Below are 27,841 nucleotides of genomic sequence, written 5' to 3' on the forward strand. Positions count from 1 at the left end.
GATGGCCATCTTTAGGGCTCTTGAACTCCTAGCACAAATGCCTCGGATCCCCTCTGGTCCCTGGCTGAGAGACCCTGTTATTGCATCTAGCAGACTGCTATATCACACATTCCTGACGTGTCCCTTTTAAGATCCCTTTGGATAAAATTAATGATTTTAAAATTAAAAATGTGTTGCTAGAGGCCCAGTATTAGTGTATTTTTCATAGCTTACAGTTTCCTGCATTTATCAACGGTACTTGTTTTTCATCCTGTATAGTGCATTACTGATGTTATTTGTTGCAGGGTTGCTCTCTCTTGACTTATTGTGGGTGGTGTGATAGACTCCCACTTACTTTTAGGCAGGAGTTTGCAGCCATACAGCTTAAGCAGATGTTTGTATTTGTAATTCAGTATTTTTTATTCACTCTGACTTCAAATTATGTTTCTATCAGTGTGCATACATGAAACATGGCTATTAAGCCTATAGCATTGTTAATTTCTCCACATTTCTACAAACTATTGTCCTCTTTATATCACAAAAGTCCTTACCAGCCGATAGTAGAAATGTTTGTTATAGTGCCCCTAATTGGCCCTTACATTAGAGTGTCCTTCCAATGAGGAGATACACAGGGAGGAAAGGGTAGAGGAGGCAGATAAAGTGATGATGAAGCACTTCCCACATAGTAATGGTACTACCTGTGTTTACGTAAGCCTCCCACAGGGACTCTACTGATCAGTCCATTCACCCTCTTACTCCTCTATCCGTCTCCTCATTCTTCCATCAGTCCCCCTGATGTAATAAACTCTGAGGCAGACGGCTGAGGAGTCCAATCATTACCCAGCAGGCAGAATAAAGTACAATAGCTCCATCAGTGATGATACTGTATACGTACATAACTGTGATTTTAAGAACTGGTTCATGATTTTCATATTCGAAAAAACCAACCGTCTGTTCCTTTTGAAAAAAAAAGGAAACGATAACCGTAAAGAAACATTTTCATTTAGGTATTTATTTAGTAAGCATGCAGGAAAGCTATGTCTAGCTCAAATAAGATTGTCTTGCAGTAAGTAAATGAATGGCCCAAGACATTAGGACACTATAGATGGTAAGTCATGCTACTCTAGCGTTACTTCTTCGTTATCAAAATAAAGTGATCCTGCTAAAAGACATAATTTAAATGGAATTTATAAAGTGTTGCCTTTGCAGAGGCCAAACGTGTATCCTGGCTCTCTTCAAAAGCACCAAAAAAAAGAACAAATCCATGAATTGCAAGCATCTAAAAACTTCACTTATTAGCATTGTATATCTTATTTGTTTTATCACAACAACATTTTTTAATTGATTTGCTCATCCAACTCACCAAGGAAGCAGATACTGTAAATGTAAATGTTCAAGTGTGCCTTTTTAATGCATAACTAGGACTGATTTAAAGGGGGCCGTATTCAAGTTAGTATTGCATCTTGGCTAATATTACATTTATTAGGCTAGAGGTTGATAATATGCCTCAGACCAGAATCTTTGAATGGTCAGTAAGGAAAAATACTTGTACCAAATAAAGGCCTGTATATCAAGTGTGACCTGCCCCTGTATTTGTCCGCTCACCAAACCTTAAATCAAGGAACACTGTGGTCTTGGCACCAGACAGACATTGAGAGATCGCTCCTGTTTTTGTTTTGATACATTGTGAGTCCCTCACTTTGTCCGTTGTGTGGTTTAAGTATGTTACTTCATTCACTTTCTCTCTCTGTTTGTTGATTCAGTTAGCCTACTTTTTGTCACCTCTGCCTCTGATGCCTCTAATGGCGCATTTCCACTGCAGGGCCTAGCATGGCTTAGTACGGTATAGGCCTTGTTAGGCTAGGGTCACTTTATGCTTCGTTTCCATCACAGTTTAGTAGCTGGGGCAGTAAATATAGTAACGCAGTGTAGGCGGAGCCGTGACGTCATCTTCAATTACCTCATTCACACCAACGGTGTTTCAGGGCCGGTTCGGAGCTGGAGCTTGAAAAGCACCTGGTTTTCCTCTTCACACCGCAGCGGAGCAGCCTCTCAGCTCCGGAATCCGGTTCATTTCGAGCACCAAAAAATTGTCCGGCCAGAGCAAAAGCACCACATACGTCACGCTTACGTAGAGGCGGGGGCAGGGGCAGATCAACTCCTGAACAACAACAAAAAGCCGGCGTTTTATCCAGTTTGTACACAACGATGGAGAAACTTAACAAGCAGCAGTGGTCCACTGAAGAGACCAGCTACCTTCTGGGAATCTGATCTTCCGAAGAGGTACAGAGGAAGCTGGAGCACAATCGGCCATTGTTGTTGTTGTCGGTGTCAGCTGTGAGGGGTTTCCGCGCGGTTTGGCTTTATGAAGCAGGCACGCAAACGGTTACTTCATGACGCAAACGATGACGCAATGACGCAGCACCAGTCGGACTCTGGGCGGTGTAAAAAGAGCCGGAGCTAAACCAAAGAACCGGTTCTGAACCTGAAAAGCTCTAGCACGGCGCTTGAACCGGAGTTGCGTTGGTGTGAATGACGTAAATGAGAACCACAAAACCAACATCAGCCGTTAACAAAAGTTAAACAAGTACAAACCACAGACTGTCTGTGTCATGGCGAATACAGTCGCTGCTTTATTTATGTCTGTAGGCCGTTGTTGTGAGTCTGGACGGTCGGAGCATATACAACGTTAGCTTAGCCAATCTCCATTCTGAAAACACGCGTTGTAAAAGGTTTTTTGCCTGCCGTCTGTCTGTAGACTTGTCAAAGCATTAATTCATAGTTTTTACTAACCAGTATGTTGTCACTTCGGCATCATTTTGAAACGTGTATTAAATCAGGGTAAAATATGTTCATTTTGTTGTAGTTGTAGCCCCCTTGCCAGCGATTCTCTCACTAGTTTAGCATATTCAGCCCGGTTGTTGGCCCGGAAAGAACCACGAAAAAAAACCGAAAAAGTACCCGTTAGCCAGAATTACCCCTAGTGGAAAACAATAAAAAACGGGCCGGGTTAACGGCATGCTTAAACCGTGCTACGCGCTGCAGTGGAAATGCGCCATAACATTCACTGGTCCGGTCTAAGAGCGCTTTAGGCGTGGTGTCTCTCTGTCTTTTTCTTACCATCTGCTGTTTCTTCTTTCCATCCCCTGCAGCATGGGTCTGTCTTCTGGTAGCCAGTGTAATGGTGTACATTCCCTCTCTTGTTGACAATCAATAGTCTGTTTTTTGCAACCATTTGGTTACCACAACCAAGTGGGAGTAATTATTTTTTCCTTATCTCACTTTTTCTAGTTTCTTGTCTCTACATTTGAATCTCCAGTTGGCTTCTTCCCAGCCCCATCAGCTGTTGTTGTTGTTGTTGTTGTTGTTGTTTGTACCATGTGCTAGACTGGGTTTACCCAACAGAAGAGAAAATGTAACCCGAGCTGCTTTGTGCAACTTTCTTGTCACGCATAGCCTGTATTTTAGAAGGCATAGAGCTTTAATTTATATCCTTTATTACATATTTAACTTTTTTTGTAGCCCTAACTAAATTTCTATCCAACATGTGGATATTTGGACAGGCATGGAACAACTCCAGTTAAACATTTGAACACTGTGTCCATCTGTGTTGAAAATAGTATGTGAGAAGTGTATGAAAGAGACTCCTGCAAACCAGACAAAATTCTCAAGTCTGCCAATATTCTTGCTTTTGGAATATGTTACGGGTTAATTATTAAAATTCAGACCAAAATGACCCATACAACTTCTGACCTGTCCCCTGTGAACACTGCAGGGGGCTACTGATAGGCCTGCTGGCAGTTAATGGCTTCTGTGAAAGGGCAAGTCTTTGAGGTGCTGTTTACACGAGAACGCAAACGATTTAATCTGCTACTTTTCTCTTTCGTATAGCCCGTTCGTTCACACGAGGCCGTAACGGGAATGCGGAAACGGACCTCGCAAACAATAACGGGTCCCAAGGTGGATAGATCTGCAAACGGAACGCTCTGGGGGGCCAAACGGCTCCGTGTGTACGCCCTATACGATCATTTCCTGATAACAATGAAGCCATAGCCCCTCCTTTCCTGCTCACTGCTGTAGCATGGTCAGTAGCTACCAGAGATGGGACCAATACCTCATTCACACCAACGCAACTCCGGTTCAAGCTCCGTGCTAGAGCTTTTCAGGTTCAGAACCGGTTTTTCGGTTTAGCTCCAGCTCTTTTCACACTGCCCAGAGTCCGACTGGTGCTGCGTCATTGAGTCATCGTTTGCGTCATGACGTAACCGTTTGTGTGCCTGCTTCATAAAGCCAAAGCGTGCGGAAACCCCTCACAGCTGACACCGACAACAACAACAATGGCCAATTGTGCTCCAGCTTCCTCTGTACCTCTTCGGAAGACCAGATTCCCAGTAGGTAGCTGGTCTCTTCAGTGGACCACTGCTGCTTGTTAAGTTTCTCCATCGTTGTGTACAAACTGGATAAAACGCCGGCTTTTTGTTGTTGTTCAGGAGTTGATCTGCCCCTGCCCAAGCGTGACGTATGTGGTGCTTTTGCTCTGTCTGGACAATTTTTTGGTGCTCGAAATGAACCGGATTCCGGAGCTAAAAGGCTTCTCTGCTGCGGTGTGAAGAGGAAAACCCGGTGCTTTTCAAGCTTCAGCTCCGAACCGGCCCTGAAACACCGTTGGTCTGAATGAGGTACAAGTCATGGTTTTGCAAGTCCGAGTCAAGTCTCAAGTCAGGATGGGCAAGTTCAAGTCAAGTCCAAGTCCTAAACTTTGACAAAACGAGTCTTAAACAAGTCCTTATGTGCTTTTCTCCAAATGTAATGACATTGATCAACAGAATAATACTTAATAATCAAACTGCTCTTAATTAGTCACATTAATAATTGAATAATCAATTTTCTCTCTGCTGGTAAAGTAACGTGTTTTTTTCTATTTTAAGAAGGATCAGTAAGGTAATGCTACCATAACGATTTGATTCAGAAGGAGTTTAATGTATAAGATCCCTGATGTTGAGATAACCAGAATGTTTATTTCCACTGTGTACAACATGTTATAATCTATCTTTATGTCAGGGATAATTTGCAGCGAGGCGGTCTCTATGGGGAAAAGAACACCTGAATCTAGATCCCTCTGCAGGTGGTACTTTAATTATATTTTGATGATAATACTTTTGTACTTTTACTTGTAACATTTTGAATTCAGGACTTTTTATTGTAACCGAGTATTCCTACACTCTGGTACTTTTACTCAAGTACAAGATATGAACTTGTCCCACCTCTGACAATAAATCCTGAAAAAACCCTACTCTGAAGTATATTTTCATTTTACAAATCCTGCACTCAGCTTTGCTTTCTCCAATATAATTGAAAAGCAGCCAGATGCTGCTTCTTTTTTCGATTTTCGCTAATTTCTTGACTTTTTCCGAGGCGCTTGCATTTCAATCCGTCTCCCCGTCGCTCTGTGTAGCTGGCCTGTACCACTACACCTGCTGATCCCCCCCACCCTTCTTTCACATAATGGTATGATCCTAGTGTGTCCTCGCATATGATTGGCCACATGGTGGCCCAGCTAAATAAAGTACCGCCCCTGCCTGCATGGATTCACAGCAAGAGTAGGAGCGGCTGAAGATTCTGCTCTCCCCAACTGGAGTCTGCTCTTCTATTGACATCTCGCGATCGGCGTGCTGGAGACCTCTGAATTCAAGTATAAAGTCACCTCAAGTCAGAAGGCTCAAGTCCAAGTCAAGTCCAGAGTCATTGGTGTTCAAGTCCAAGTCGAGTCGCAAGTGTTTTGTGATGTTGTCAAGTCCAAAGTCATCAAATTGGTGACTCGAGTCCAAGTCATGTGACTCGAGTCCACACCTCTGTTAGCTACGGTCAGTAGCTATAGCTACTGACCATGCTACAGATGTTAGTGCACAATCTACAGCTCGACCATGCTACAGATGTTAGTGCAAAATCTACAGCTCCTCTACCACAACCATCAGCAACAAGTGGACATGGAGAATTACATGAACTACATGTTGCTAAATCCACTACGGGGCACAAACAGAAGGGCAACCATGGCAACCATGCTCTGTGGTCTTCTTCGCTGCTTTTGGTGTATTTTGTGGCGGAAGTACAGCGCCACTTACAGGACCGGCATATGTACTACAGCGTCTCCAGCGCTCCCGAGCGGTCTCGTGTGAACGGAATACTTTTTTGATATCGAATTCGGTTTGTTTGCATTTCGTATGGGTTTGCATGTAAATGGGGTCTGAGTCAACAGAAGACCATGAAAGGGGATGACGGTCAGAGTGTTTGACCTTTTGAAAAGAGTCACGCTGCTTATGCAGTAATTCACCTGGTTCAAGACTGCAGGTACTGACACACAGAAGGACCAATAAATGGAGTTCAAGCTAGATACTACGTGCAGTTTCGAGACTAGAGGAAGAAATGCTTAGTTAAGACTAGTGGAACCCTGTTAATAAGCAAGACTTTATTACTTTGTGGGCAGTAAGAATGTCTCAAACATGTCTCTTCGTGCCGTCATTTCCTTTTTTGCCTTTGATGATTGAGAATAAAACCCTACCTAAGATATGTCTTGGTCCATGATGGATGCATTAACACACAGTACATTTTTAGCTCCTCTAGTATATTGGCAATGTCTGTTGTTGTACTGTTGGTCATTTTTGCAATATGGTTCAATCCTTTAATTTGAGGATAAATCCTGTTAGCCATGGTGTACTCCTGAATTACCTCAAGCTACACAATAAGGTTTACTTTTGCGTTTTTTATGTGAATTATCCCCTCAACTAGTGGATAGACTGTCATTGAATTTGGTGCAGATATGTTCCCCAGAGGATGTAATGTAATATGTCAAGCGCATTCACTGGGTGAGAATTGTAATATATGAATTGTCTTGCTTTACCTTTTATACCAAATAGCTGTCAATTGAATAACATCGTCATTAACCTTATCTTTCCTTTTTGTGTTAATTGCTAATAAGCAAACACAAGATAGCCTCTAGGCAGATGTAAGTTAGCATTGTCATTGTGAGATTTTTAGCATTCTGATGTTAGCCTTTGTCACAAAGCACCTCTGTCCTCTACACAGCTGCTAGATCGGCTGTAGCATCAGGTGTAGCTAACAGGATGGCAGGCAGCAAACATTTGACAGGTGGCCATATGCAGGAGGAGAAGTTAAACAAGCAGTGCAGTTTTGAAATAATGTAAGATATATTAGTCATATTAGGCAGGTAATGTTTTATGTAGAAGCTTTATAGTCGGGTTTACAAACATTAAACCGGGGTCAGCCACTTTTCAGATGTTGTATTGTTGTATTGTTCAACCTAACCCTAAATGTTGACCCTAAACCCATTTAATATCACACTGCTGCTGCCTGTGTGTCCGAGCACGTGTAGACTAGAATGCATTGTGTTGTTCTGTGAATTGAATTAAAACAGATTTACTCCCCTCATCCCCATTTTTCTATGTTTGATTTGGTTTCACAATGGAGGTGAAACAATGTGTTAACACCCTACTACCTCAGATTAGATTAGATATACTTTAATGATTACAAATTGGGAAAATATTTTGTAACAGCAACATTGGGTTAACAAGGCATTGCACAAACCAGTAAATATATACATATCATCAGTAGGGAGATGTATATTTATCGAGTATCTTTAGAATACACAAGATGTAATTAATAGAATAAGTGAGTACTCGACACATGTGTTCTTTGCTGAATGCACAAACAAAAACAAACACTCTTCATTCTCAGGTCTTCTTAGTGCTGAATATGTTCAGTGTATCTAGGGCCAATGAGTATAAAGTTAGTAATATTTGGCAGAAAAAGAGAACAATGAGCATAATGCTACTAAACGGTTTGTTTCATCCGAAGATATAACCAGTAGGATAAAGCATTAAAACCTTTAAATGTTTGAAATTTCACATTGTAAAAATGAACTGGCCTCCACCAGCTTTTATAAATGCAGTTGACCTAAGACTGTGAATCAGCAGCTGCCTCAATGGGTAAAGAAGTGCCAGCTACCTGCCTCTCCGAATAGCCTTGCATTAACAAAAGACTGCAGGGCTGGAGAGTGGGAGTCAGACTGCAGGTCCTTGTTCGCTGTAGTTTAAAGGAGTTCTGCTCGTTTGCTTCCTTTAATGACAGTCTGAAGCACACGGCTGAGCTCCTTCATGGAGAGGTTAACGTTAAGCAAGCTGCAGCAGTGTGAGGTTGACGGGATAATTGTAAGGTGGCCCATGTCAAGCTCTTTCTTTCTCCTCATGCTGCACACTGTGCAAAGCATAGCGAAGCTCTACTGATTGTTTTGTTTTTACCTAAAAAAAAATGGAAATAATTTACTAAGGATTCAACTGAGTTGGCCAGCATTTGAATTCCCCCTCCTCACTGCAGAACAGTGCAACATTTATCATAACGGATAGCCTACTGAACATAACCTTTAATGATTTAATCCATAAATGAGAAATCGAAAACCTTTTTTAAACAATTGATTGCCATTTTCTACATTACACCCATAACAAATATTTGTTCACAATTATTAAATCCGTATGACGCAATTGTTACACCCATGTTACACCATTACTACACCCATATTACACTGTTATTAGACCCATATTACACCGATGTTACTCCAATATTACGCCCATATAACACCGTAATTACACTGTTATTAAATCCATTTTACACATTGACACAGCCTGTCAAATAACTAACCCCAAGGATACAAAATATATTTAAGGGTTAAAATCTACCTATACATAGATACAGTAAGTGGTAATATTTATTATTTGGGTTTGTGTCTACATAAGATCAAAATAACTTCATCAAAGAAGGTGTATATTTCAAGAAGCTAACCAATTTCTTTTTGTTTTTGTGCTCTTTCTGTGCAAATTGCTGTGAGTAAAGGGTGATGTAACAGTAACTAAAGGAAGCAGGGGGGGTAGAGGTTTGTTTCTCAAGTGTTTGGTTTGTGAGCCAATCTTCACAAAAGCTGATGTTTTACCCAAGGAACACTGTGTTCTGGTCTGGAGAGGGGCCCCTCAGCGTGTGTGTGTGTGTGTGTGTGTGTGTGTGTGTGTGTGTGTGTGTGTGTGTGTGTGTGTGTGTGTGTGTGTGTGTGTGTGTGTGTGTGTGTGTGTGTGTGTGTGTGTGTGTGTGTGTGTGTGTGTGTGTGTGTGTGTGTGTGTGTGTGTGTGTGTGTGTGTGTGTGTGTGTGTGTGTGTGTGTGTGTGTGTGTGTGTGTGTGTGTGTGTGTGTGTGTGTGTGTGTGTGTGTGTGTGTGTGTGTGTGTGTGTGTGTGTGTGTGTGTGTGTGTGTGTGTGTGTGTGTGTGTGTGTGTGTGTGTGTGTGTGTGTGCTGGCAGGACTGACTGAAAAGAAAAGAAAATGTTAAGCTCAACTTTTTTCCCAGGGGGATATTTTTGGGAGTTCACTGAGTTTTCCTAGAAAATCTGCATTATGAATAACCCTCCCTTTCCCTGCTTGCTCCACATTCCTTAACTCAGCTTTGCTTTCCAGTCATTTAACTGGTCAGGACAGGAGCTCAGAGAGAAAAAAACACTGTTACTGCTCACTGAGGCACACACAAACACACACTCAGTCATCTCACTTTGTTGAACTCAGGTTGTAGCACATATGATCAGCACATGTGCATGAGCACTCACATGATCACTAGTAGGCTACATGTCTCGGTTGCATTTCCGTCAAGACCATAAATCCTTTCTTGGCCTAGGCCTTAAGAACTTTGGAATAGAGTGGTACATTAAGTATAATGGGACACATTTTTGTAGGTTGTTTTGTTCAGCAGGATAGTCTTCACATATTAACAAAATGTTTCTAATAATCTAAGCGTAATTGCTATGCCAGAAGCTAAAGGAGTACTTGTGTTTGGCGTAATGATATTTATGGCGCATTTCCACTGCAGCACGTAGCACGGTTTAAGCTTGCCGTGCCAAACCCGGCCCGTTTTTTTTTGCTTTTCCACTAGGGGTAGTTCTGGCTCATGGCTACTTTTTCACCTTTTTTCTGGCCCTCCAAAATCGAGGTTCTTACCGGGCCAACAACCGGGCTGAATATGCTAAACTAGTGACGTAAACACTCTCGACTGCTGAATGGTCAGAGAGAATCGCTGGCAAGGGGGCTACAACTATAACAAAATGAACATATTTGACCCTGATTTAATTGTAATACACGTTTCAAAATGATGCCGAAGTAACAACATACTGATACCTGTTAGTAAAAACCATGAATTAATGCTTTGACAAGTCTGCAGACAGACGGCAGGCGAAAAACCTTTTTAAAATGCGTGTTTCTGAATGGAGATCGGCTAAGCTAACGCAGTATATGCTCCGACCGTCCACACTCACAACAACGGCCTATACAGACATAAATAAACCAGCGACTGTATTCACCATGACACAGACAGTCTGTGGTTTGTACTTGCTTAACTGTTGTCTAGTTTCTGAACAGATATGAGGAGCTGTGAGCTCTGAGTGCTAACAGCTAACAGCTGATGTTGGTTTTGCGGTTCGCATTGAAGATGACGTCACAGATCCGCCTACACTGCGTTACTATAGTTACTGCCCCAGCTACTAAACTGTAATGGAGACGCAGCATAAAGTGAGCCTGGCCTACCAAGGCTATACTATACCGTACTAAGTCGTGCTAGGTCCTGCAGTGGAAATGTGCCATTAGTAGTCCTTTTTAGCTGCTTCTTGTTTTTATGACAAGTAAAAGCTACAGACATTCACAATTGGGGTGTAGCGTGGTGAAGTAATGAATCCTATAAACTAGAAAAGACTTGGCATTTGACTCCTTCTGGTTCTCTTGTCTCAAAGTGAACTGTATTTTGAACGTGTTTGGGGTAAGAAGCCTGAAATAATCGAACAAGATTTGCACGGCAAATAATATACGTTCACTAAAAACTCCACTGTCATAAAAACAGAGGATGCTAAAAAGTGACTTAATGAAACTACTTACAACTAGTGCTGCGTACCTGGACTCACATTCAGGTTCAGGTCCGGACTCAAGTCCAGAGGTTCAGGTTCAGGTCCGGACCTGAACTCATGGCTTGTGTCAAGTTGTGTGAGTAACTAAAGTGAACTTATTGTGAGCTAATTATCAATTGAAAATAAACTCATAATCAACTCAAATTCAAACTTGTCAGGTTTATTGTGCTCCCTTCCAACTTGTGTCTACATTTCTCTACAAAGTACAAATGTAAAAAAAACACTTTTTGCCACTTAGTCTACAAATAACTTATGACAGAAACTACAGTGAACTACTACAAAGTTCAAACATTTATTTCATTTACCAAACTAAAGTAACCAAACAGTCCCTGAGCTGACTGAGCCTAAATCCCTAAAACTTTGCTGAGAGGTAGAGTGTAGAGTAGACTATACACATTACACTGTTACACACCTACTATACAGTATACACTGTAGTGACTACTGCTCGACCACGCTGTCCACTATGTCTAAGCCAATCACATCGCTAGCTTCCCTTGACGTCACACAGCAGTTGCGATATTTTGCGAGACTTCGTGAGTTCAGTAATGGCCGCCATATCAGAAGCCGACACAATGTTTTTCGTCTTTTCTCAGCGCAAATTTCTCGATCTATGGAAGGTTTTAGATGGTTTGGAACAAAAAGGAGAATATACGTAAGTGCTAGTTTTTTTGCAATCCAAGTACCGGTTCCCGACGTTCCGGTTTTAACCGGACTTGAACCGAAACTTTTACAAGTCCAGTACCGGTTCGGCGTACCGCAGCACTACTTACAACACAAGTCCGCCTTTAGCTTGGCGGTGGTGATGCACGGCCATGTGACCGTGATGTAGTTGGTTTAAAGCAGGGGTTCTCAAAGTGCGGCCCGCGGGCCAATGGCGGCCCTCGGAAATGTTTCTGGCGGCCCGCGATAGTTAACCTGTTAAACCCCAAGTACAGTAAAAAAAAAAAAAAAATTTTTTTTTTTTTTTTTTAACAGACATTGCTCCAGATAACAAACCGTACATCAAAACATGTAACAACAAACAACTAAACAAAACGTAATGGGGGAGGGGGGGGGGGGGGGGGGGTGGATGCAAGGATGACTTCCTAAGACAGCTGATTGTGACATACACAGGACATTACATACACAATACATTATACATTACACAGGAGATGCCATATTGACAGGGTTAGATAGGAGAGCTGCGGACAGTGAACCGCAATCCTCCTGTCTCCCCTCAAAATCCCCCAGCAGAGAAGCTGCACGCTCCATGTTCAGTAGGTCCAGATACTCCCTCAGCCATGAGTCCCTAGTAAAGCAGGCTGGTTTGCGTTCCTTCCAGTTTAATAGGACTTTAATAGGAGTCTTTTTGTGGCTAAACAGGCCAATGTCCAGAGCCGATCGGTAGTCCTTGCAGGATTGCCATCTGGCTTGAGACCCAGTAGACATGCAATGGGACATGTAGGGAAATTAACTTTTAAAGATTCAGACAATAAGGATATTACTTCTGACCAAAGTTTTTTTTACCGCTGGGCATTCCCAGAGTAGGTGCAACAATGTACCTCGCTTGCCACATTCATGCCAGCATAAATCTCTGTTTATTGTCCGTCTTGGATTTTGTAACAGGGGTGATGTAAGCTCTATTGAGAATTTTGAACTGTATGATCCTGAATCTTACACATTTAGAAGAGAAAATAGCTGACTGCCAAATGGAGTTCCATTGCAAAGCAGACAGAGAGATATTCAAGGTATGCTCCCAGGACAGTTGGACAGGAGAATAGGTATTCGGGGCAGCCCTAGATAATAATTTATAAATGTTAGAGACCACACCTGATGATATGATTGCTTTCTTGAGGCGCTGGTCCTCTTCCATACATGAAGCAGGCATGGCTTATTTATTGATGGTCCATCAATCCATTTTTGTGCAAAAATCGGAGAAACTAAATGATAGCATTATGGTAGCCACCGGAGGCTAGCGCAGCTTCCGGTTCCTCTACGCGTCACTCTCACTCCTTATTTGGTAACCTGAATCTCGCAAATCTCGCAAATCTCGCGAGTTGCAGTTAAGCGGAAAATCTGTTGTAAGTTATCAGAAACGGGAGTTAGCTAGCGATTTTAGCTAGTCACTGTCTGTAGATAACCCAACTTTGTGTCCTCTGAGACTGAAGGAGATGTTGCATTGTTTTTGTTGCCTTCGTTGTAGTTTTATGTGTATTTTGGATTTAATTTAGGTTAACTTCCAGTTCCGTTTGCATGCTTTTATTTTGAAGTCGAGATAACGTGTTTGACAGGAAGTTGTGGTGGCATCGGAGACAACTTGACAGATAAAGTAGTGTCTGCTATGTAACGGCAGAGAAAGAGTGTGTGTGTTTGCGTGTGTGGTTAAGTATATGAACGCACACAAAAGTCCGGTTATACAATAATAAAACAACAAGCTGTCTCTCCCAACGTCCACACTCAGGCACACTGTTATTTCCACTGAATACCCCCAGCGCGAGCATCCCCAAACTCACTCCCTGATTGGATGCACGTCCCAAAGGCGGCAAAGTGTTCACGTGAACATCGGAAACAAAATTTGTTGGAAGTTTTCGTTGTGTAAGCGAGATGGAGGAGCCAGGGCCGTCGCGTAAAAAACGTTTTGTCAGTGAGGAGAAAAGGAAGTTCCAGGAGAAATGGAGCAACGCTTACTTCGTTTTACCTCAGGGGTCGGATAAAGTGATATGCCTCATCTGCAAGCAGGTGAATGCAATGCTCAAGGAGTATAACATAAAACGCCATTATGATACCAATCATAAAATGTATGACAAGTTCATGGGCAAGGAGCGCAGAACTAAACTTGAACAACTTCAAAGAGGTTTAACTGCCCAGCAGTCAGTTTTCACAAATCTTGCAAAATCCGGTGAAGCTGTAACACAGGCTAGCTATGTGGTAGCTCACGAAATTGCCAGGCGGAGCAAGCCGTTCAGTGATGGAGAATTCGTGCGAGACTGCATTTTGAAAGTGGCTGACATTGTATGCCCTGAACAAAAGTCAAAGTTCCGTGACATAAGTTTATCGAATGACACAGTGACACGACGAATCGAAGATCTGGCCAATGATCTCAAAGAGCAATTGGGACTACGTGTGGAAGGCCTAGGCAAGGGGTCCTTTTCTATAGCACTGGATGAGAGTACAGACATTTCTGATACTGCACAACTGCTGATTTTCATTCGAACGGTCACGGAGGACTTTGAAATAGGCGAGGAACTGCTAAGCATGGAGAGTATCAAAGACAGAACAAGGGGAATCGACATTTGTGATGCTGTGTGTCGTAGTCTCGATGCATACAATGTGGAGCTGACATCCATGTTCGGTGTCACAACAGATGGAGCGCCAGCCATGGTCGGGAGAAAGGCGGGCGCTGTCTCTTTGCTCAGCGACAAAGTGGCCAATAACGGAGGTGAGAAGACAGTGAATTTCATAAAGTCCAGAGGTCTGAATCACCGTCAATTCAAAACTTTTTTGGTGCAATCAGAGGCTGAATTTGGTGACGTCATATACTTCACTGCTGTCAGGTGGCTGAGCAGAGGTGCCACACTGAAGCGTTTTTTTAATTTGAGGAAAGAAATCGCTGAGTTAATGCAATCAAAAGGACAAGATCTGCCACAGTTAAGTGACACTGAATGGCTTTGTGACCTAGCGTTCCTTGTTGACCTGAAAACCTTTCTCAGCGATCTCAATGTGAAGCTGCAGGGCCATGGGAAGCTCATTTCCACATTGTTTGAAAGCGTCAAAGCTTTCCAGCGAAAACTTCAACTAGTGCAGGGACAGCTCAGAGAGGGGGATCTAACCCATTTCCCCACCTGCAAGGTGCTCGCAGGTGAATGTGACGTTTTACATCACCTGTGTTCAGACAAGAACCACAACCTCATGGAAAAACTCCAAGAGGAATTCCACCACCGCTTCTCGGACTTCAGTGACCACGAGAAGTCATTCAACCTATTCCAAGATCCCTTCACATGTGCACCCGAAGAAGAGCCTGCAGAAATGCAGTTCGAGCTCATCGACCTGCAGGAGAGCTCTGAGGCCAGAGCAGCATATCGAGACAAGAATCTCATCGAGTTCTACAAAGGACTTTCCCCATCTACGTACCCTGCACTTCGCCAACATGCCATCAGAATGGCCTCTCTGTTCGGAAGCACATACATTTGTGAGAAAACCTTCTCCACCATGGCCATCAACAAATCCCAGCTGAGATCCAGGCTGACGGATGCCCATCTACATGCTTTCCTTCGTATAGCAACAACGGAGATGGAACCGGACATCAAAGGAATAGTAGCCAACAGACGACAGCACCATAAATCCCATTCAAAGTAGGAAAAGGTATGTTGATGACAGGCAATAATAGCCGATTTGTGTTACAAATACAACAACAATAATAATAACAATGATGATGATGAATACTGTGTTATTGTGGTCTTTGGTAAGCTTCTATTTTAAAAGTCTCTTTCTCTCCCTCCCCCCTCTCTGTCTCTCTGTATTTGTCTTGCAGAGACTATCCTGTGGTGCTTGAGTAGCTGGAATTGGTTCTGAAACAGGGCCCTGCTGATAAGACAGGAAATCCACAGCATATCACTAACTCCAGCGCAATACTCTCTCTGTGTGTGTGTGTGTGTGTGTGTGTGTGTGTGTGTGTGTGTGTGTGTGTGTGTGTGTGTGTGTGTGTGTGTGTGTGTGTGTGTGTGTGTGTGTGTGTGTGTGTGTGTGTGTGTGTGTGTGTGTGTGTGTGTGTGTGTGTGTGTGTGTGTGTGTGTGTGTGTGTGTGTGTGTGTGTGTGTGTGTGTGTGTGTGTGTGTGTGTGTGTGTGTGTGTGTGTGTGTGTGTGTGTAATAAAGAGAAGATTTGTTTTGGAATTTTGTGTTCCGTTTTTTCTTGGGCGGCCCTTAATCCAATATTGGGTACCTAAATTGGCCCTCACTCATCAAAACTTTGAGAACCCCTGGTTTAAAGCATTAAGTTAGCTTTTATATTTCTAGTAATTGCATTATTAATTACGCTTTAAAAAAATCACAAATTGGTGTTAGTATGTTGATATTATCCTTCTGAATAAGACCTGTTAAGTATCATGAATGTGTGTTGGCCACAGAGCTTATTTTCTTTGATATAACGAAATCCAATTGGTAAATCCCATTTATTTTTCGTTGTGGGATCCCTTGCTTTGCTAACTTCCGGGTCTGGCCTAAAAAAAAAAAGTCATCACTACACCACTCGGATTATTTACGGAATTATTTTATGTTGTAAAATTGCAAAAGTTAGGCTTGTACAGACCTTGTTTCAGGCATCTAACCAAAAACTCTTTCCAAAAAACATTAACTTTTAGATGCGGGAGCGCAGAAGTGCTAAAATGGTAACTCATTTCCTGCTTATTCCCGCACCGTGTGGACTATCATAGGATGTTCTGTTCCTTTCTATGCAAAGTGTTTTGTGTGTGTGTACTGTATGTGGTCGCAAATCTGTGTGATACCACATCATACACCTATAAAATAATAAACATCCTCCCCTCTGGACTGAAGGTTGAGCCCCACTGACAGTCATCCGTCACTCCGTGTTCTTCTGTCCAAGCAAATACTTAACTCTTAATTAACACCAGTTTACCCAGAATACCCCAGATTACTCTCGTTGCTTGCGTGACAAAAGTACACTGGCTCACTGAAAATGCTTAACCTCCCCATCCCCAGTAAAAACACGCTACTCTCCACTTCCACCCGCTCCAGTTTGGTCATATCCCATCCCCCACTTTGTTACATAACCACTGGAGCTGGAGTGTGAAGCTGGAACTGAACGCTGCTGATTTGGCTCACATTGACTCCTGGCAGTCCTGAGTGTTTTTGAGTGTTTCTTATTATCAGTTTTCATATCTCTGGATAATAAAATCCTTTCATCCTTCTGACCAGTGCCGGCAGATTGTTTGTGTTGTGAAACTGCATCTAACACGAGTGTGACAGGCGTATGATGAAAGAGGAACTATTTATATCACAGTTGTTTTGGAATATTTTGCACTGGAAGGGAATATTTTGGAGCCCAGCCCTCATCCGATAACGCTAGAACGTCCAAAGTTCAACAACTTTTATATCAACAGTAATTTCTAGAAAACATTAGTTTGGGTAAACAGTTAAAACGGTCATCACTTTCACAACTGCGAGCCGCTACTTCCTCCAAGGCCTTGTAAACAAAGGCTGCCTTATGTGCTGCTTTCACCACCTGCCTCTTAAAATGCATATCGCTTCACGGCAAACAAGCCAAGCGGAGGCAACAACAGCAGGAAAGTGACAATACACACACTGAATGAAATGACAGCTTTTCTCGTACTCGGTGTCCACAATGTGTTGTTTTCATTTTTCTCTGACGTTGGCTAAGTGTGTGTGATTGTGTAACAAAGTTCTTCATTGAAAACGAGTCATCACTAGCATTTACCCCCCTGTTTCTTCCCCAGATTGTGCTGCTGAATACATGCTCATTATGTAATTCCCCCCCTTGCCCCTCCCCACACACCGATATATTCACACACACATACAGTCTGATTGGATACTGGTGGCCCATCCCCCACTAAGACCTGCTCTATATGGAGAAAAACACTGTATAGGATTGGAAGACTGAACTACTTACCAACCAAACAAACAGGCCCATTTCCCTGTGGTCACACGTCGGTTGTTCAGAAGCTAGTGCTCAGACCATGGTAACATTTGTTTTTATGCAGAATGGTTTAAAGGTTGCCAAAAACACTGGATTGGTGTTGTTGTGTCTTGCTAGCTCATGTCAATCACTTCTGTCTTATTTCATGTATAAGCAGATGACTCAGCATAACTCAGCTCTTGTATACCGTCTATTTCTTTATCTGACATGTGTACATTTTATTATTTTTTTTAACACTTTTTCAATTATTATTTGTTTTACTTTTGCTGAATTTCCCCACTGGGGATCCATAAAGATTTATCTGAGCCTATGCTGTTATGTTGTAGGCCCACGTTATATGTTCACTTCTATGCGATTACATCACTAAGCTAAGCATATTCATTTCTACTGCTCAATATTATCATGCATCTGTTATGAGCAAGTTACATTGTTTATTATGTAACTTTTTAATCTTTTTTTTTGCATATTGTTTATTATACTATAACTTAGTACTTTTTTAGCATATTTTTTATATTATATTATTATGCAACACTAAGCTGTTTGTGGCTCTTTCCTGCTGTAACGCGGCACATTTCCCCCTCTGTGGGACTAATAAAGGTATTCTGATTCTGATTAATATGAATACCAATATTACGTTTTAAAATTACACAGTAAGATGGTTTTATTCTGCTGTATCTTCATTGGCTTTGTTAAAAAATGTTTAAATATGGTGTTTGACTGGGTATTAAGCAAGAGTCTAATGATTTTTTTCAATATCGACTGTTCTTTTCTCTTCTTTTTTTTATAGTTATAATTTGGAAAAAATAAACATGATTTGTAATGAGGAATCTTATCTCGTCAAAATCTCAACAATATTCAGTTAAATGTTATTATATTTCAGTTAATCAGCCGGAATCAGTATCGGCCGATGCCGATCCGATCGAGTGGGCGGGGCCTATTGGGATCTTCCATTTTAAAGTGATGTTTAAAACTCGGTTAATGGGGCTCATTTACTGGCTTTTCCACAAACAACAACCAACATAACTATTACATTCAAATGAAGTACATTATTCAAGTTTACATTAACTTTGGAGAATAACACGGGAGAAATGAGCGGAAGCGCTCTCTTTTTCTCTCTCCCCCTCTCTCTCTCTCTCCTGACAGCCTGTCAGTATCTCATTCAGCTCGCTGATCCAGTAATGAGTGACCCGACAGTGAAGAATAAATATATGTATAACTAGTTTAGCTTGTTCCAGAGGTAGATAACATAGCTAGGTGTGTTAGGTCTAACTCTTAGTGTGTGTGTTGCTCCGCTCACAGGTCCGTCACAGCGGGCGCAGCTGCAGGATTTCTGCTTCACACACGTTGCATATCGCTATTTTATTGTCTTTTTCTGACGCTTTAAAATACTGCCAGACTGGTGAAGCCATTTTGGCGAGCTTGTTTTGCCGCGCACAGAGAAAAGTGTCATGTATTTTACGTCATAATTTTACGTCATGCGATCGGCTCTCACGATCGGCATTTTTAGAGAGCCCCGATTGATCGGCAGAGAGTGAGTATCGGCCGATATCGTTGGGCGGCCGATCGATCGGAGGATCACTAGTTCTTCGTAATGGTCACTGATTAATCTTCTGATAATCGACAAAAAGTTTTAGGCCAGCAGAAACCTTTATCCAATGTGACTTCTATCAATAACAATCTAAATGTTGTTGTTTTGGAACTCGAGTATCTAGGGTTAGGGTTAAGCTTAGGCTACAACTTGTGGAATCCTTGAGTTGAAGGTTTGTTGTTGAAATCCTAAGTGATTTAAAAAATGCTACAATTATGTTCACATTTGGATTAATTTTAATTGGATTTTCCGACGTATCTGTTGACCTCCTTCTGAAACTAAAACAAGTTCCAACATGTTTGTCTTGCCAGTTTGTGCGATTTCTTTACAACTTAAATTTTTGGCTGTGTCATAAGTATTTAATAGCTTTTTCAGAAGTCAAAAAGTGGGTGTGTGTGGCGCTGTTGACTGGATGTTGATCTTGCAGTGGTTGTCAGTTTCTGTAACTGATTCTGTGTCTCTTCTTTTCCAGGAAACGCCCAACGCTGTTTTCCTGGTCATGGAGGTAAGTTTAGAAACGTGACTGTCTGCTCTTCTGATGATTCAGAGCTCGTATCCTCTCCTGTGTTGTCACTTGTGTTGGGAAACCATACTTTCTTTTTTAGCCTAGAAAGTAGTTGGTTAATCTTCAATGCTACAGTATGATGAGATCTCAGAACTCAGGACAAGGCGTATATTTTCATACGTATTTCTTAATAAAAAATGAAATGATAAATGATGTAACTGTTTACCCCACACTCTGGCTGTCAGCATTTGTTGTTTTTTTGGCATGCTTTCGCCCCCCTCCCTGTCATTTCCTTCCTCTCTTGTTTTTCTTCATATTGTTTCTATAAAGTCTCTCCGAGCTGGCTGACAGCCTCTGCATGCTCCCCAACTTTCCCTGGTTGTTACGCAACTCTGCTGGCTGCAGGGGAGAAAACAAACCTCAATTTACTCTTTGAAAACACACCCCTCTGCTTTCTAGGAACCCCATTCCCTGAAAGCCTTTGCTTCAAATCTTGTTTTCATCTATGTTCACACAGTTTTAGAGTATACTCCATCAATAATCCTTAGGAATTATAGCATGTTTGGATCAGCAGCCATACCAAGAGGTTACATTAATTTACAGAAAACCTTTTTTAATATGTTGTTTTAAAGCTGACAGAAGAAAGTCAAGTCAGTTATTATAGAAAAATAACTTTTTATTACAGCTATTAAATGCTTTCCAGAGTATTCTTGTAGTCATGCCCTTGCTGCAGTTCTAGGCATGGACTTCAGCCTGGTTAAATCAATACTGATGAAAAAGCTTGGTTAACTTCTGTGTAAACTGTAAGCGATCCAAACAGAATGACAACTTGATCGATGGCTAACTGCATAGCTCCCCTGGTCTGAAGCTCTATACATTCTTACCATTAAAGGGTAAAGCTTTGCTAAGCCTCAACTGATACCTCAATACGAAGGTGACGTCAACCGAAGACTTATTACTCTGCAGTTAGATCAGCAAAAACTAAATTAGATTAAACGTTATCAGAGGCTACAATCAGGGAGTTTTTTGCAAGCTTGACAAAGGGAGTAACGGTACGTCTACACTACAGGCATCAAAAAATGCTTTCAACGCTTCGCCCATTCACTTGAATGGGGTGACGTAGAAGATTTTTAATCTTCGCCGAACTGCATTGTGGGGAGCATGGCATGGCTTTGCAAGCATCACGAGCATCTATCGGCATCAAAAGTTGAACAATGTTCAACTTTTGAGGCTCGATGCTTGGCATCAGCCAATGAAATCCCGTTTATGCAAATCCCGCCAGTGCAAGCGCAGCCAATCAAACCGCGTGCAAGCTGGGAGAGCCAGACCGCAGTTCATTTCCTCATATTCCAAACGAAATATTACGGTAGCAAATCACCCGGTTCTTTACGACCGGAACTATTTACCGGAATACAAACCGGAGGAACCAGGCATGGAGGGAGGTGGCAGAGACAGTGGGTGAAACTGATCGTTTTTTCGCCTGTTTGGAGAGTTTATATCCAGTTTACTTCGTTTTAACATTGCTATTGCTTTGTATGTCGGGGGCGGGAGATTCATGTGATTGGTTGCTCGCAAAAAATTGCCAAGCTTCAGACACGCCCAGCTCCAAGATTTTTTCATGCCTGTAGTGTAGACGGGCCGTAAGGTTTTATTATGTTGCTTTTAGTGGATCATTCAGTGTTTACTTTTTCATCTCCTAGTCTTTTTAAAGTACAATGTTGTTTCAGACCACACTTACAGCTTGTTTAATATCATTACACTTTCTGTCAGAGGTTGAAAATAAAATGAAAACAGAGAATAATAGAAACATACCAGTTGTAATAATAATTCATTCTATTTAGCCTTTCAAAGCACCCAACGACAATTCATAAAATAAAGAATGAATATGCTTCTGTACAAGAACCAAGGGCTAACTGAATGGTTTGATGAGTTTAAAAATAATGTAAATAAGCTGTAGCTATCACCAGATTTCAGCATCAGGAGTCAGAAATGTTGTATCTGTCCCAAAGCGGAGAAATGTACATTGTCTATAATAATCCAGTCTTGCTTGTATATGAGTAGTGCAGGAATGAGTGCCTAAAACCTTTAAAAGAGTTTACCACCTCTGATTCCCTTGTCTCGAAGTCAGTATTTCTTTTAACTTCTTTGGGGTTGGATGCCTGAAATATGATCTGTGTTTAACACAAACTTAGGAGATTTTGTTGCAGGACATACAATATGTGAGTAGACAGTCAACACCCAACTAGTGAATCTCTGAAGCTGCTATGTGTCATCAAAATGGCAGTTTCCTAAAAGTGACTGAATAAATTACTTAACTTCATCACGGCAACACAAGTTTAACTTAGCGGTAGTGATGCCCAGCCATGCTACCGTGATATCGTTATTTCATAGCCTAGCATTAGCTTTTTACATCTAGCGATAGCATTTCCGCTTCGAAAAGTTATGGTATGTGGCAATTATTTAGCTGAACCGAACATGTTAAGTATCATAAACGTCTGTTGGCAAAAGATGCGATGCTAATTTCTGAGTCGCCCTACAAAAATATGTCAACCCTGCACCGCTCCACTCTATTGCTCATCCCTCAGTCAGCAGTTAACTTTATTTACAATTTCCACACCAACCTTATCCGTCTGTTCTTGTTGTCCCTCTTGAGAACTAAGCAGAGGTTGTCAGCCCAGATAAAGCTCCAGTCTGTCAGCAGATTCATTAATGATCCTGCCATTATCTGGGCTAGGATTTGAACAAACATTGTTACTCATATACACGCCGAAACATATTTGCATGCCTAATACCATAATTATGGTTCACAACTTGACATTGCTGAGCCTGAATTTGCTGATGTTGATTGTTTCCTCTCCCCACACAGTACTGTAATGGCGGTGATCTCGCAGACTATCTGCAAGGTAAGCATCACACTAATCTGTCCGACACACACTCTCAGATTATTGTTATTCATCAAAAAAAAATACTGCAGATGAGGAAAAGCCATGTGACGGCATCTATCATGAGTGTAGGTGTGGGAATGAGTGCACGCAATTGTGCGGTTATTATCTGTCTATGGAACAACTCTGGTTCATGGGGGGATGTTAAAGACTGTTTGTGTGTGTGTCTATGAGGGAGGATTTGTATGTCTTCATTTTTCTATGTGGGGGATGTGTGTGTGAGAACCACTACTGTTTTGCACAAAGGGTTCCTTCTTTATTCTGGAGTCAGCACAGTGTTTATCCCCGATGTGTTGGTTACTAATGAAGGTCAGACTTTCTGGTCAACAAGATTAGAATTAAGTGAGTGAGTACCTACTTCTCAAACACATGCAGTTCATTAGACAGATTTTACACAGAATAAAAGAGAAGTTACTAAAAAGAAAGAAATAACTTAAAGTAAATACTTGCTGTTCAAGGGTTGTTTGTACTTGTAGTTTAGAGAAAAGACGCCATCTGGACAACACATAACTGCCAGTTAATTGAATTTGGGTTAAGAGTTTCCAGAAAATCTGAAGTCAAGTTCTATTTACTAGATTTCTTCTAGAGCTTTTAGCTGCATCCATTTTCAGCCTTGTCGTGATCTAGTTAGTAGACTCTGAGTTAAACAGTTTTCTGTCAAATCGTCATCATTGATGTACAATGACACAACACAAGTTCTCCTAAACATCATCTGTACATTTTGCACATTTATGTTCAATGCAACCTCTTTCTTTTTTTACAACTTCCTCTTACTGTGTGTATGTACCATTATAAGCCAAAGTAAATTCCTTGTATGTGTAAAACCTTCTTGGCATAAAACCTGATTCTGCTCCGTTACCAAATCTGCTTTCATAACATTTGAGCTTCAGAATGGGGAACTCACAACATTTGACATAGATGTTAACAAAATTCAGAAGCTCACTGCGTTTATACAAATAAGTAGTTTAAAATCAGGGCAGCTTGAAAATTCCCAAATCCCTCCAAATCACCAGTTGTTTTCCAATCCATCAGTTAGATAACCACAGGTGCTCACACCTCTGTTCCATAAAAACACTGATTGTGTTGCAGGAACAGCTCCCTTATCACTGTACTTTACAAAGTGTACCTGTCCCATATTGGCACATGTTCCAAAGTGGGTCAGGGTCAGGGAGTAACACAGGTGGTAGTGAAACCTGTGGGGTCATGTTTTAGTGGTTGTTCAGAGTGTTACTGTTCAGACTGTACCCATATTAAACTGATACGGCGATGTGCCTGTGGTTCAGTGGAGGGCTTCTATGTTCATTTAAGTATAGGTAACTGCCATCTTCCATTGGAGCGGGAGTGGTTCAGTCTGTAGGGGATTGGACTTTGGACCGAAGGGTCACTGGTTAAAAACATGATCATTCCTAAGTTGAGTTATTATTTTTTTTCTCAAATTGTGCGGTCATGATCTCACTACTGAATGATTCTAGATTCTAGTGAACTTTTCCATTAACGCTATGGGTCCACTGTGTTGGGCAGAGACTGGCATAAGCACAAATCCTGGATTAATGTTGACAAAATCAGTGGTTTGAGCCTACATGTCTACACTGTAGTCAAATGGTTTTATACAGAGAAAAGGGGAGGGTGAGGAATCCTTTTAGCCTAACATCGGATTAGATTAATTTCACTACCAACCGGGAATAGTCACTGCCTCACTTTACACTGTTTATTTCACGAGTATTACTATAAGATGCTAATTAGCTTTAATCAAGCGCGGCTCATAAGCAGTTTTGTGGAGTGCTGGTTAATACATGTCTTTTGAATTGAATAATGTATTGATTCCTCATCTTGCCAAGGAAAGCATCATTAATGTTTTTCGTTGGGCAGCAGGAAGCACCTGAATAAAATCAATAGGTCAGCCTTTGAATGACTATCCAGGATAATATTAAACAAGATGAATCTTTCTGAGCAGATTTGTTTAAAGGTGTCTTTTTGAGTTTCCTTTAAAAAAAAAAAAAGTTGATTTCATTCAGTAATCGTCATTTATCTTTCTCTCTTCTTCTTCAGCAAAGGGGACTCTGAGAGAAGACACTCTGAGGGTTTTCCTCCAGCAGATTGCTGCGGCTATGCGCATCCTCAGCAGCAAAGGAATCATCCACCGTGACCTGAAACCACAGAACATCCTGCTGTCGTACGCGGGCCGCAAGAGGTCCAACATCAGTGGCATCCGCATCAAAATAGGTGAAAGAATCTGACAGAAAAAGTCCTTTATTGGATGTTTCGCATACTAGATTTAATTTCATAACGATTATGTATCTAGTTTCTTGTATATACCCATATCTAATGATTTCCTAACTTTGATTAAGCTTTAACTGTGTGAGATGACTGAAATAAAAACTATTTAAAGCGTTTATTGATTCCAGATTTAAAGTAACATGACAGTTGTATACATATTACTCTTAAATAGCCCCTTAAAAGTAATGTTCCCTTTATTTGGTTAAACTTTTAAATCCAGAAGCCAAATCATATGACTTGCACTGCGAAACACTTTCAGTCAGAAGCAGAATAAGAGGCAAACGTCCACTGTGTATGAAAAACAAATATTTGCTTCAATCTTTTTACCATCAAACAGAAAGCTACTATGCTTTAAAACTCATTATCTTTCATCTCATAGATAGATGAAACCAGAGCTCAGTCTGCTCTGATTGGTTAACTGGCCGTCAACTTAACGATGTCCCGCCCCTTAGCCTATCACTTACAATGTGTTGGAGCACTAACCAATAGAAGCACAAGTGTTACATAGTGATGTCATTATTATCAGTAAGAAACAAAGGAGTACAATGACGGCGTTTCAGGCAGCGGGGGAGTGTGTGAGAGAGAAACTCCCTCTGGAGGGAACCCATGGATTTTTGCCTTTGCAGACCATTTACATGCAAAAAAACCTATAAAATACTACAGTAAAAAGAAAACCCCCAAAATGCATAACAGGGCGTCTTTTTAAAGTAAAACAATTACGTATGTGTTACTGTTCCCTGCTTGTCAAACAGGCATTCTCCAGTATCCAACAATAGTGTTTTTTGTTACTAGTAATAACAACACTTGTGTGTGTTCTGATTGCAGCTGACTTTGGCTTTGCACGGTACCTCCAGAACAACATGATGGCGGCCACGCTGTGTGGATCACCCATGTACATGGTCAGTGTGTTTTATTTGATATGTTTTGTGTTGTCTGCTGCTTAGGTCAGTCCCCTTTAAAAATAGCCCTGTCGGCGTTCTCTGCATGTTGCATAACTCCCCATGTGCTTTAATGTCACCTTTGCTCCCTCAGGCCCCAGAGGTCATCATGTCCCAGAACTACGATGCCAAGGCCGACCTGTGGAGCATAGGGACTGTCATCTACCAATGTCTGGTCGGCAAGCCACCATTCCAGGTTAATACTGTTCACAACAAATATTTTATTGTGTATGTTTTTCTGTGAATCTCTAATATATATATCATATTTTCAGGCTAATAGTCCCCAAGACCTGAGGATGTTTTACGAGAAGAACAAGAATCCACAACCTATGTAAGCTTCATAACTTATTGTCTTTTGTTTAAGTGAGGGATTTGGGCTATTCCAGATTTAAAGTAACATTTTAAAGACTGGTGCAGATGGAGGACATTTCTCTGCTAGCGTCTGCAGTCCGTAGCTACAGTTGTCGTATGGCTCTTTGAACCAGATTAAAATACTGGATCTCAAAAACAAAACTATTTTTGGGATGAATTGTTATTCTTTTAGGGACGCTGACATTTCACCAGGGCATACTTTTTTGTCCAATGCTTTGTTTATGACCAAATACCTATAATCTTTATGACATTCCCATTAGCTGTACCTGTGTGTATTGCTTAATAGCAACTGTTAGCATGCTAAGATGGAGAGTATGGCATATACTACCATAAGTATGTTAGCATTGTCATTATTAGCATGTTAGCCTGAGGTTAACATTTAGCACAGCTTCCCTGTGTCTCAGTAAAGACTCACAAAGCCATTAGCAATTGTTAGCATGCTAAGATGGAGAGTATGGCAAATTCTAGCATTAGCATGTTAGCATTGTCATTATTAGCATTTTAGCCTGTGATTAACATTAAGCATAGCTCCCCCTGATCCTCAGTGCAGCCTCACAGAGCCACTTTACTGGGGAGATCTTTATGCACCCAATAAGAATCATATTAATGTATTTATGCTCTCATTAACCAGCATCCCAAGGGAGACCTCCCAACAACTTGGCCACCTTCTGCTTGGGCTGCTTCAGAGGAACCAGAAAGACAGGATGGACTTTGGTCAGTAGTAATTAAACATGAAGTGTTAAATGCATCTCTGTTAAATGTACATAATCTCTGTCTCGATGTGTGTTCTCTAAACTGTTCTTTCCCTCTAACCCCCTCACTCTGCAGACGCGTTCTTCAGCCATCCTTTCCTGGTGCCAATAGTCACCATAAAAAAATGTAAGCACAAAGGGCACATTCCCCAAACAACACAACTGTACTTCAAGTTTACATCATCCAACTTTATGACTTGATTAATTGGTTTTATTTATTCCCCCTCAGCGTGCCCGGTGCCGGTGCCTAGCACCTCCAACGCAGTAACGGACAGCTCCTGTGGCAGCTCCCCATGCATCCGCTACAACTCCCCTCCTGTGAGTTTGATATTAATTTATAAATCCTCATGTCAAGGCGATTTAATGACAGTGTTATAAAATAGTAACTAAGCCTCATATGCTCCTATTGTGCCGGCTTGCTTCATGTGGCAGTTCACCTTTTGGGCTCGGTGCTGCTTATACCATGATGGGTTAAATGCAGAACCTGGAAGTGTGTTCTTCAAATGTTTTAACAATGCCGACCAAGTGAGCCTAAAATCTATTTAACCTAATTTCCATTAAAATGTCCCTGCTGTTCCACTATTGTCAATAGAGTGGTGCAAGAATAAATCCTAAACCTGTAAATGAGTAAGCATTTTAGCACCTCTAGCTTCCCTCATCTCGAAATTAATGTTTTTTTTGGTTAGATTCCAAAAATCAAGTCTGTGGTTATTCAAGCTTGCAAGATTTTCATTTTCATTTAGTCTACGACACCAAGTACATCAGTTATTGCTCCACTTGAGATTTCTGAAACTTCATAATGTGTCTTTAAAACAGCGGTCGAGTACGAAAT

The 27,841-nt window shown here is 41.4% G+C and overlaps 2 protein-coding genes across 2 annotated transcripts in view; both read left to right on the forward strand.

Moving 5' to 3' along the window:
• The window catches only part of ulk2 (unc-51 like autophagy activating kinase 2), a 62,034-nt gene that overhangs the window by 15,786 nt on the left and 18,407 nt on the right, over nucleotides 1-27,841 (forward strand). Inside the window, exons 4-12 of the mRNA XM_079678725.1 lie at nucleotides 19,696-19,728; nucleotides 22,595-22,631; nucleotides 24,720-24,893; nucleotides 25,773-25,846; nucleotides 25,980-26,081; nucleotides 26,158-26,216; nucleotides 26,889-26,971; nucleotides 27,086-27,136; nucleotides 27,239-27,327. Coding sequence (XP_079534851.1) covers nucleotides 19,696-19,728; nucleotides 22,595-22,631; nucleotides 24,720-24,893; nucleotides 25,773-25,846; nucleotides 25,980-26,081; nucleotides 26,158-26,216; nucleotides 26,889-26,971; nucleotides 27,086-27,136; nucleotides 27,239-27,327 — 702 coding nt within the window. The remainder of the gene's footprint in view (nucleotides 1-19,695; nucleotides 19,729-22,594; nucleotides 22,632-24,719; nucleotides 24,894-25,772; nucleotides 25,847-25,979; nucleotides 26,082-26,157; nucleotides 26,217-26,888; nucleotides 26,972-27,085; nucleotides 27,137-27,238; nucleotides 27,328-27,841) is intronic.
• Nucleotides 13,568-15,647, forward strand: LOC307037671 (general transcription factor II-I repeat domain-containing protein 2A-like; the record flags this gene model as incomplete). The annotated part of the gene is made up of 2 exons (XM_079678726.1): nucleotides 13,568-15,325; nucleotides 15,495-15,647. One exon carries the CDS (start codon nucleotides 13,568-13,570, stop codon nucleotides 15,317-15,319), a length of 1,752 nt encoding a protein of 583 aa, XP_079534852.1. The 3' UTR covers nucleotides 15,320-15,325; nucleotides 15,495-15,647.

This window comes from Notothenia rossii (genome assembly GCF_949606895.1).
Source record: "Notothenia rossii genome assembly, chromosome: 4".
NCBI lineage: Eukaryota > Metazoa > Chordata > Actinopteri > Perciformes > Nototheniidae > Notothenia > Notothenia rossii.